The 11,119-nt window shown below is 39.5% G+C and overlaps 1 protein-coding gene across 3 annotated transcripts in view; it reads left to right on the top strand.

Annotated features, from left to right (window-relative positions):
- Nucleotides 1–217: 217 nt before the first annotated feature.
- FNIP1 (folliculin interacting protein 1) overlaps nucleotides 218–11,119 on the top strand; it is a 132,433-nt gene continuing 121,531 nt past the window's right edge. For all 3 annotated transcript variants that reach the window (XM_007107782.4, XM_028493203.2, XM_007107785.4), the window contains exon 1: nucleotides 218–392. In XM_007107782.4, coding sequence (XP_007107844.1) covers nucleotides 301–392 — 92 coding nt within the window. In that variant the 5' untranslated portion in view covers nucleotides 218–300. The remainder of the gene's footprint in view (nucleotides 393–11,119) is intronic.

Below are 11,119 nucleotides of genomic sequence, written 5' to 3'. Positions count from 1 at the left end.
CTCCGCGCATGCCCCGCCCCGTGAGCTGCCACGTGAGGACATCCACTGGCCGGCCTATGGGCGTCAGCTCCGCCCCACGGCCCCGCCTTGCACCCTGCTCCGCGCGCCGCCACGTGATGCGGCTCACCGCCAGCCAATGGACGCCGGCCTTGCCTCGCGCCCCGCCCCGCGCGCCGTGGCCGTTTGAAGTGACTAATTTCTGTCATATGACTGAGGCGCCTATGGGGGTGGCGGGGCAGCTCTAAGAGCGGGGGCCTGGCGAGTGCTCTGTGGAGCGACCCCGGCCTGGCCGTGGCCATCATGGCCCCTACGCTGTTCCAGAAGCTCTTCAGCAAGAGGAGCGGTCTGGGTGCGCCCGGTCGGGACGCGAGGGACCCGGATTGCGCGTTCAGGTAGGTCGCTGCAGGGCGAGGGGCGAGCGGCGAGCGGCAAGGGGCGCGGAGCCAATGGCCTAGTGGGCTTCGGCTTCCAGAGGCGCTGGGGCTTTCGGTGCTTACGCTTGAGTGGCAGCGTCGCCCCGGCACCGGGATCAGGGCCGCGGTCGGGAGGGCCCGGGCAGCTGCAGACCTGCGCCGGAGGGTTCGAGCGAGGTCCTCTCTCGCCCACCCACCTCTCCCACGGTTGCCCCTTCCCCCTCGGTCCGGGTCTGTTTGTTTACGTCCTGCTCGGCAGCCACGCGCTGCTCTGCCCCTCCGGACCCAGCATCACGGCCTGAGCTTAGGGTCCACACGCCTTCCTGGCGACGCGTAGAGTTGGGCGCGGGCTGGATTGGACCTCTACCGCCGTCCTCCGGGCTGAAAAGTTCTCCCCTCCTCCCCGCGGCCAGTAGTCCTCTGGGTGCTCCATTCCAGCTTGGTTGCTGTTGTGGAGAGAGCCGCACGTTTTGGCCAACCTTCGGAGTAGAGAACGCTGGAGGAGCGTGTAGGCAAGCTGCTGTTTTTTCTGATTTCTTGTAAACCTAAATTGGAGGTGTGCAGATACCGGACCCAGTGGCCTTAATGTTGCCGAAGGAGAAATGTGAAACCTAAGAGGTTGTGGTTATTACTGACCAGAATGAAGCTGCGCTGAATCAAATGAAGCATGGCCGTAGAATTGACCATCCTTGGAACTGTTACTAAAAACGAGTTTTTAAAAATTGAGAACGATAGCAACATATTCTGTGGTATTACAGGCTTCGTTAATTTTTGGTTACAGTACCTGTTGCTGATAGAAAAACTTTTAAAAATTGTAAGACAATAGAATATAAACCTGAATTCTAGGTAAAATTTAGTTTCGAAACTGCATTTGAAGAAGAGATTATGTCTTTCAAACAGCCTTCATACTTGTTGCTGTGTGGAAACTTGTAAATGTAACTAGGCTAAATGTCAAATATCACTCAAACCTGGTAGGATAGCATAGAGCCCAGTTGTACAGTAGTAGTAGGAAGAGATGAGTATGTGTTAAATTTTGCAATAGCCAGAGTCTGATAGGAGTGTACCACACTGGTTGAAAAGGTTTTGATAATCTTAAAATTATTCACTCTCTCTCGCTAATGCAGGTCCCATTAGTAAACATTCAGTAACTTGTGGAATTGAAGTATTAAATAGAAAGAAATTTGACTTTTAGAGGAAAAAAAATCTCAGTGGTGAACATCTTGGAGCAGTACTTAGTAAAAGTTATCTAGCTTTTGGTCTTTTCTACTGGGAAATAAATGTCTTGCCATGCTTATCTAATAACTTTAAAGATTTCTTTAGTATTTTTCTTTTGAAAAATGAAAGTGCAGTCTAGATAGTACTACATTGAGCCATCCAGTAAATCAAGGGTTAGTAGAAAGCAAGTTCAGGAGAGATATTAAAAAGGTGACATTTGAATAGGTTTTCTATTTCTGGGTAAAGATTTACTTTGGGGTACCCACGTTTCCAAGCATCTCAAGTTATTCTTGTGAAAAAAAGTTTATTTTTTTAAAATGTAAACTCTACTATATGTTGTGTAATACTACTTTAGAGTTGCCAAAGCACTTTCTCATCAGTTATCTCATGTGATGTTTCACAACAACCTTGTGAGATAGGGCAAGTAGCAGTATAGATAACTACATGGTCCTTTTTATGTGTAAGAATTATGTGTAAGCACAATAACTGCAGTACAATATGGAAAAATGCATAGAAGTGTACATGTGAGGAAATGAAAACTGGGTAATGTCACACTCTTAGTAACTTGCAAATTTAATCAACCCAATCTTTTTTTTTATCACCTTCATTGAGCTATAATTTACATACAATAAAATTGAGCCATTTGAAGTCTATAGTTATATGAATTTTGTTACATGTATACAGTTGTGTACCCACCACCCCAATGAAGTTTTAGAACACTCCATCATCCAAAAAATTCCCTCATGCCCCTTTGCTATCATTTCTTAATGCCTTCTCACCCAGGGCAATCACTGACTTGCTTTTGTCTAATGACAGAGGTTTTGACTTTTCTAGAATTTCATATAAATGTAATCATACTGTTTATAGTCTTTTGTGTCTGGCTATTTTAACTCAGAGTGATGATTTTGAGATTCATCCATGTTGTTGCATTTATCTGTAGTTCGTTCCATTTTTTAGCTGAATAGTGTTCCATTGTATGGGTATACCACAGTTTATCCATTAACTGGTTGGCAGACTTTTGGGTTGTTTTCAAATTTGGGCTGTAAAAACAATGCTGCTGTGAACATTTGTGAACAAATCTTTATGCGGAAATACCTTTTCATTTCTCTTGGAGTGGGATTGCTGGGTCATATGCTAAGTGTATGCTTAACTTTTTAAAAAAATTCCCAAACTTTTCTAAAGTAGCTGTACCATTTGTATTCCCACTACTAGTGTATGAGGTTACAGTTGCTCCAGATTATCTCCAAATCCAGATATTGTTAGTCTGATTTTTTAAATTAAAAAAATTTTTTGTATTGTAAAAAACACGTAACATAAAATATACTATGTTAACCATATTGGAGTCTCTTTAAAAATTTATTATTTATTAAATAAATTTTTTATTGACGTATAGTTGATTTACAATGTTGTGTTAGGTTCAGGTGTACAGCAAAGTGAATCTGTTATACATATATTAATACACATATCCACTCTTTTTAAGATTCTTTTCCCATACTAATGGGTATAGTGGTATCTTGTGTGGTTTTAATTTGCATTTCCCAAATAATAAACGGTGTTTAGCATCTTTTTATGTAACGCATGTTTTTGAGTAGACTAAAATTTAGTTTTTATTCCAGTATACCATGGTTTCCTTTCTAGAATACTTTTTTGGTTTTGTTTTGTTTTAGTCAGTGTAAGTTGTTAAATAAGGCTTGGACACAGCCATTGGCAACCAACTATAGCTCAGCCTGTAAGAGTCAGTTCCTAGAGTAAACAATATACGAGGCCCAATAGTCATAAGCCATAATAGGGCTCTTGGGTAGCAAAGACCTGAAATAGAGAAGCCTTAGGAGCTTTTCAATATTGTTTTTCATGGTTACTCCACTGAAAAAGATGGTCAGGGATTACCCTCTTCCATTCAGTCTGAAGTCCCTTACCTTATAGGTTTCTGGTGCTTTGTCCTATCTAAGGTTCTTGAGCTGGAGATAAGTGTGTAGGGTATCACAGGGAGAATATTATTTTAATCATATATAGAACTAAAACAGTAATTTGTTTTAACCTTTTACAGAATTTGGGAAAGACAGGGAAGATACTGCTTTATGTTTTCTCCATCAGGCCACTTTCCAGGGGAAGTAAGAATTAAGTGTAAGTCTAATAACTGCAGTACATATAAAATGCTTGCTTTAAAAATAAAATTCTCTTCATCTAAAAATGATGTTAATAATGGCAACTGTGCAGGGTTGTCATGAGGTATATTAGTGAACGTAACACTAAACTGCGTTGTGTTAATAAATAAACTAAGTCTCAAAAAAAGTTCTTGAAAGAAGCCTAATTTGACGAAGAAGATTGTTTTAGAGTTATATATCTGTAGGACATAATTCATGTTTTGTTCAAAAAACAATTTCTATATTTTTATTTTATTCCTAATACATGAACGTTTGCTCTTTTTGTCTGTATCAGTTAACAACCTCTTAACTGGTCTTTCTGCCATCACTCTCGCCTTTCTCCAAACTATTCTCAACACTTCATCCTTTAAAAGAATGCTAATTCTGATCATGATCAGCAGGCAAAATGGTATAGAATTTAAAATCTCCACAACAAAGAGGTATTTTGAGGATTCAAAGAGATAAGTCATGTTGAGCAGTTAATGCAGTGCTTTAGTGCATGGCTTTTACAACCAGAAGTTGTTACTATGATGATCTCATGCTTATGTATAAAACCATTCAGTTTAGGACCAAACTCCTTAACATAGCCTGTGGTGGTGTATCTTCTGTGAAGTCTCTAGTCTTGACCTTTTAATTTTTTTAAATAAGATCTTTTTTTTGTTTGTTTTGTTGTTGTTGTTGTTGTTGTTCGCGGGCATCTCACTGTTGTGGCCTCTCCCGGTTGCGGAGCACAGGCTCTGGACACGCAGGCTCAGCGGCCATGGCTCACGGGCCCAGCCGCTCCGCGGCATGTGGGATCTTCCCGGACTGGGGCATGAACCCGTGTCCCCTGCATCGGCAGGCGGACTCTCAACCACTGCGCCACCAGGGAAGCCCAATAAGGTCATTTTTTAACATAGCTATTAATCTATTATTATCTCTTATATTATCTATTAATATTATATATCTAGGGGCTTCCCTGGTGGCGCAGTAGTTAAGAATCCTCCTGCCAATGCAGGGGACACGGGTTCGAGCCCGGGTCCGGGAAGATCCCACGTGCCGCGGAGCAACTAAGCCCGTGTGCCACAACTCGCGGGCTCTAGAGCCCGCGAGTCACAACTACTGAGCCTGCGCTCTAGAGCCCGCGAGTCACAACTACTGAGCCCACATACCACAACTACTGAAGCCCACGCGCCTGGAGCCCATGCTCTGCAACAAGAGAAGCCACCGCAATGAGAAGCCCGTGCACCACTACAAAGAGTAGCCCTGGCTCGCTGCAACTAGAGAAAGCCTGTGTGCAGCAAGGAAGACCCAATGCAGCCCAAAAACAAATATCTATCTATCTATCTATCTATTATTAATTTATATATCTATTAATATTATCTACTAGTCTATATTCAGATTTTCTCAGTTGTCTCAGGATGTCTTTTTACAGTAGGTGTGTTTGAATCAGTCTGCATAATGAATTTGCCGTTATGTGTCTTAAGTAATTTTTATTCTACAACAGCCTCCCCCCCTCCCTTTTAAAAATAGCATTTGTTGTTTTTAAACTGGGTATTTTTCCCATGAAATTTCCCACATTGTCTATTTGCCTGTTTGCTCTCTAATGGTTTCCTTTAATTCACTGGTTCCCAGCAATCTCTGTTTTAACAAGACCCTCCAGGTGATTATGAATGCTCAAGTTTGGGAACCACTGCTATAACTTGTTCTCTCTTTCCTGAAAACTGGTGGTTAGATACTTTACTAGATTCAGGTTCAGTTTTTTTTTTAATTAAAATATTCCACAGATTTTGCAGTATACTTCGTATCCATATGTAATGTCTGGTTGCCCCATTTTTTAGTGCTGCTAAGATTGATTAGTGGTTTCAGGTGGTACAGCTTTATTCTTCCATTATAAAGTTCACCCTTCACGAATGGTTTTAGCGTCTTTTGTTGATTATTGCCTGAATCCATTATCTTGTTAGGGGATGCAAATGGTAATATTCTGATTCTTTAATTCTTTCTGCATTTATTTCCTGGAAGAACTTTCTCTTACTACTTATTTGGTTATTTGCTACAGGAAAGTCAGCATCAAAGTTTATCACTTTTCAGAATAATTTATGATGAGTTCAATGAAGGCTTTCATTTTAATTATCATTTTTTAGTATTACCAGATAACTTGTTGCTTTCTTCTGGCCTTGTCTTAATCTAATCCCCTTCCTTTTCTATGATTTTATCACCTTGGATTTGTTTTAGGTTTTGGGATGTGCCATGGTGTGCTGTTCTTTGTTTTTGGCATAGTTTTATATACCTTTTTGTTTAGATTTTGTAGTGATCGTCTGGGCTTATCCGAATTATGCTTTCTCCAGGAAGCCATTTCTGATTTCTCCCTGAGTTTGGTTTCACTGTAATTTTCTTCCATAGGTTTCTGTATTTCCTTCTGTGACATCTATCACAGCTGTCATTACTTGTCCACACCTCTCTTCTTTGCTTGCTTGAGAGCCCTCTTCAACTTCAAGGTGTATTTTGGAGTTAGAACCTTGTAAGCCACATGATGGGTTGTTTGTGGGGAACAAATGCCTAGGTTTCTGTCTGGAGCAGCTAGGTAGATGCTGTTTTTGAAGGAGAGACTATGATATGTGGAGGCCTATCTTGAACACCTCATCAAAAGTAGCAGCTCTCTCCCCTATTCTCTGTCAGAGCACACTGTTTATATCCTTCATAGTTCTTTTTACAACTTACTATCTCTCTCCCTCAAGTTCACATTGCTGAGTCAGTGTATACAGCACAGTGCCTGAGCCTGTGCTCAGTAAATATTTGTAGAATGAATATATTAAATAATTTTAAGGGCAGAAATAGTCAGAAGTTCTGTTTTGGACATTTGGTCTAGTGTTAATTGCTAATGAGATATTTATTTGTCAGTTTAATAAAGTAAATCTGGAGTTTACAGTAGAGCTTGGGCCTGGAGATAATGAACTTGGGCTTATGGTCAATGGTTAATATTAAAACTAAGGGAATGGGTGAGATAATCTAGGAAAAGGGTGTATGTAGGTAGAGAATTGGAAAGAACAGGTTTTGTACTGAGGAAATCTAAAATATACAGATGTGTGGGAGGAAAGTCTACAAAGAAAGAATGGCCAGAGAGATGGGGGAAGGCCAGTGGTGTGTGGCGTTAGGAAAGCTCAGAAAGGGAAGTGTTTAAAAAAATGATGGAGTGATAAATTGTTTTCTATGCTGGTTGCTGACAGGTCTTATGAGATCAAAAACAGAAAAGTATAGTTGGAGTTGTCAAGTTGGAGATAAAACTGGTGATCTTAATGGTTTTTTTTTTTTTTTTTTTTGAGGGGGCATGTTTGGGGGAGTGAGATGTGTATTAAATGAAAAGGGAGGAAATGGCTTCACTGCTAAAGCTTTCTATTTCTGTAGGGGAAGCAATGTGTAGTGCTGCGTTATCTTTTCACTTTCAGTATTCTGATTTTATGTCACATTTTGAGCTTCTGAAGTTCTTAAAGGCTAGCTTCTCAATATTATCAATGTTTGTAAGAATCATACTTAAGAAGTTTTTTTTAAATGTGATTTTTAAACATTTGTTCATTCACAAGTTTTTTTTGTTTGTTTGTTTGTTTTTGCGATACGCGGGCCTCTCACTGTTGTGGCCTCTCCCGTTGCAGAGCACAGGCTCCGGACACGCAGGCTCAGCGGCCATGGCCCACGGGCCCAGCCGCTCCGCGGCATGTGGGATCTTCCCAGACCGGGGCACGAACCCGCGTCCCCTGCATCGGCAGGCGTACTCTCAACCACTGCGCCACCGGGGAAGTCCACAAGTTTTTTTTAATTAAAAAAAACACCGCTTCATAAATTATACCTTTTAATCTTATATTAGAGATAGAAGTTACAATATTCTTTACAGAGAATCCTGTTGAGAGTGTATCTTTCTTATTAAAGTGAGAAGCTGAGAATTTTAAGTTAATTTCACGTTAATGAAATCACTCTTTGGTTCTAAGAGTCTAATTTTGCAATAAGAAATGCAAATATTTTATTTTTTTTAAAAAACATCTTTATTGGAGTGTAATTGCTTTACAGTGGTGTGTTAGTTTCTGCTTTATAACAAAGTGAATCAGCTATACATATACATTTATCCCCATGTCACCTCCCTCTTGTGTCTCCCTCCCACCCTCCCTATCCCACCCCTCTAGGTGGTCACAAAGCACTGAGCTGATCTCCCTGTGCTATGTGGCTGCTTCCCACTAGCTATCTATTTTACATTTGGTAGTGTATATATGTCCATGCCACTCTCTCACTTCGTCCCAGCTTTTTATTGTTAATTTGATTTGCTTTTCCATCTCTAAGTAGTGGTATTAGATTTGTTTTTTGGAACCATGTTTATTGAAAGAAAGTAGCTTAGTAAAAAATGCAGCTTTAATATTCAACTTATAAAACTTAGACCTCATTTCTTACTAATATAATAACTATTGTCTTAAATCTTGATGAGTTTAAGTTATCTTTTAGGAGAGATTTGTTTAAAAAAAATCCCCCATGTAAAACATAACAATCTTCTTTATTTTTTTAAACTATTTTTTTAATTTTAATTTTTTTAACATTTTTATTGGAGTATAAGTGCTTTACAATGGTGTGTTAGTTTCTGCTTCATAACAAAGTGAATCAGTTATACATATACATATACCCCCATATCTCTTCCCTCTTGTGTCTCCCTCCCTCCCACCCCCCTAGCTGGTCACAAAGCACTGAGCTGATCTCCCTGTGCTATGCTATGCGACTGCTTCCCACTAGCTAGCTATTTTACATTTGGTAGTGTATATATGTCCATATATACACTACCACTCTTTCACTTTGTCCCAGCTTATCCTTCCCCCTCCCCGTGTAGAATCTTCTTTATTAAAAGGAGTCCTAAACTAGTCTTACACAATCTTATTTCTGTTCCTGGCACTACCATTCTCTTAGCCTACCAAGTTGAAAGTCAGAGAATCATCTTTTACTCTTTCCTCTGATTGCCTCATTTGGTCATTTGTTAAGTCCTATTGATTCAAATTCTGCAACATCTTAGTTCTTTTTCATTTTCCACTGCCATCATCTCATTTAGACCTTTAATGCTTTTCATAAAAATTTGCCATAACTTTCCGACTTCGTGTGTGTTCCCCTCTATACTATCCTGCTAAATTGACTTTCTTAAACCATAATTCTGATCAATTCACTCAGAAATCTCCTTTGACTCCCTGTTGCTTAATAGAGGATTGCTCTGTGCCAAGCACTGCTCTAAGTGCTCTACACATATTAATTCATTTAATTCTCACAATAGCTTTATTATAAAGTAGGTCTGATTATCCCTATTTTATAGATGAGAGAATAGAGGCACAGAGAAGTTAAGGACCTTGTCCCAGGTCACACATTTAGTAAGTGATATAATTAAGATATAAATTCAGACATTTGAGTTCCAGAGCCTTTTTTTTTTAACTCCTCAGCTTGTCATGTCAGCCTCCTCTAGAGTTGTAGCTTACTGTAATGGACCTGGTCTCAGATCCCTGCCCCAGTGGTTCCTGTATATATAACCTTGGGAAGCAGTATCATGTTGTCATTAAAGGTGCTGTGCTGTATGCACGTCACAGTGGGGGAGTGGATGCTGAAGAGATTGTCCATTGTACCTACCATCTTAGAGTTGTTTTGAGGATTAAATGGCATGGTAGTCTCTCAGATGTTAAAATTCCTTCCCACACTCCCTCATCCCTCATTTTATTCTTTCCAGTCTTCCTTCTAATTTTTCCTCTAGCTGTGGGCTCTGAATCAGACTACTTGATGTTTCTTGAGAATATTCTGGTTCATGTTTGCACACTGCTTGAAATTACATGGCTACAACACATCTTTCTTAAGGCTACAATAGAAACCATGTTTTCCCATCAAGGCAGTTATTTTCTTGGGTTGTAATTGCTTCTTTATGGACCTATATACTTCACTAGACTGTAGGTTCCATAGGGCACAACCATGATCTAACTTGTTTAGTGCTGTATTCCTGGTGTTTGACTCACAGAAGGCATTCAGTAAATATTTGATGAATGAGTGAATGAATAAAAATAGTCACTGATTGAAAAAATTTTAATTCCTTTAACCAAGGATGTTTCTGTTTTGGGTTATTTGACTAACGTAGTTATTTCTCTGTACTTGGAGCACATTTTTCTTTGACATCAGTGTTTACCAGTTTAAAGGAAAATTTCATTGTTATTTTGATCTTTTTAAGATAGCGAGAATGGTCTGATTTTCCAGAAATAGGTTAGATTCTCTATTTATATCTCTTGTAACACCTCATACTTCCCCTTCCTACCATTTTTCACATTCAGAATATGTGTGTATGTATGTGTGTGTACACAGAGTCTTCTCTGACGCACTCAGTATATGCTGAATGTATAAAAGAATGAGTAAATGAACTCATTCATTTATCCATTGAGTTATGTATTCTTTTTGGTAGTGGGAGTTTATTTCAAGAACACAAGAGGTTTTGAGGTACCATGGAATTTCTTTTCCATTTGAGCATACTAGGTCCTTAGACCTTCTGATTGGTAAGCAGACCTTATGGGGAAATGGAGCAACAATTTAACCTGGCTCTTTGGGGACACAACCAGAGCTCTAGGGATCTGCTTCCTTGTACTCACGTTGCCCAGTATATAGTATCCCTTGACACAACGGCATTTTATCCCAAGTCACCCCAGAGAGATTACACCCTAGTGTAATCCTAATAAAATGGCAGAGTTGGTTTCAAGGGCATGTGGGTTTCAGTTTATACTGTTATGATCCCATTTGTAGGATGCAGCTGTCAGGCTCTTTGCAGCTTTTTGGCCTGCTTTTCCACCCTGTTGTGGTCTGTTATATAATTTTTAAAGTTTTCCATTTATATCAAGAAACTACAGATTGTGACATTAATGAGAAGGTGAATGAAATCGAGTAGTGATATGATTCCCACAAATAGGGATTTTGTATTAAGTTTTATATTAATTTCTATTAATTCCTAATTACTTTAGAATATAAAATATATATACTATACATTTATAGAATGCAGAAATATAATAAATATTATTTGTGAATAATCAAAGAAATACCTGAACATAGTTTAAACATTAGACAGTAAAACCCCATGTTAATGCACCCGCTATGACATAAGTGGCTCCTGGACCCTTGGAACTTCTGACTCGCTAGCTAGACAAGCTTTTTACTTGTGAATCTGACTCTAAATTTATGTGTTGAATTTTTTACCCCTAGCCCAACAACATTATGGCAAGAATTTACTTAGAGTAAGTTCCTCCAACCCAGTCCTGAACCTAGATGCAACTGCTTTTTTTTTTTTTTTTTTTTTTTTTGGTGGTATGCGGGCCTTCCTCTGTT

The sequence above is a fragment of the Physeter macrocephalus genome, chromosome 8 (assembly GCF_002837175.3).
Source record: "Physeter macrocephalus isolate SW-GA chromosome 8, ASM283717v5, whole genome shotgun sequence".
In the NCBI taxonomy this organism is placed as follows: Eukaryota; Metazoa; Chordata; class Mammalia; order Artiodactyla; family Physeteridae; genus Physeter; species Physeter macrocephalus.
This window is presented reverse-complemented; position numbering and strand designations above follow the sequence as displayed.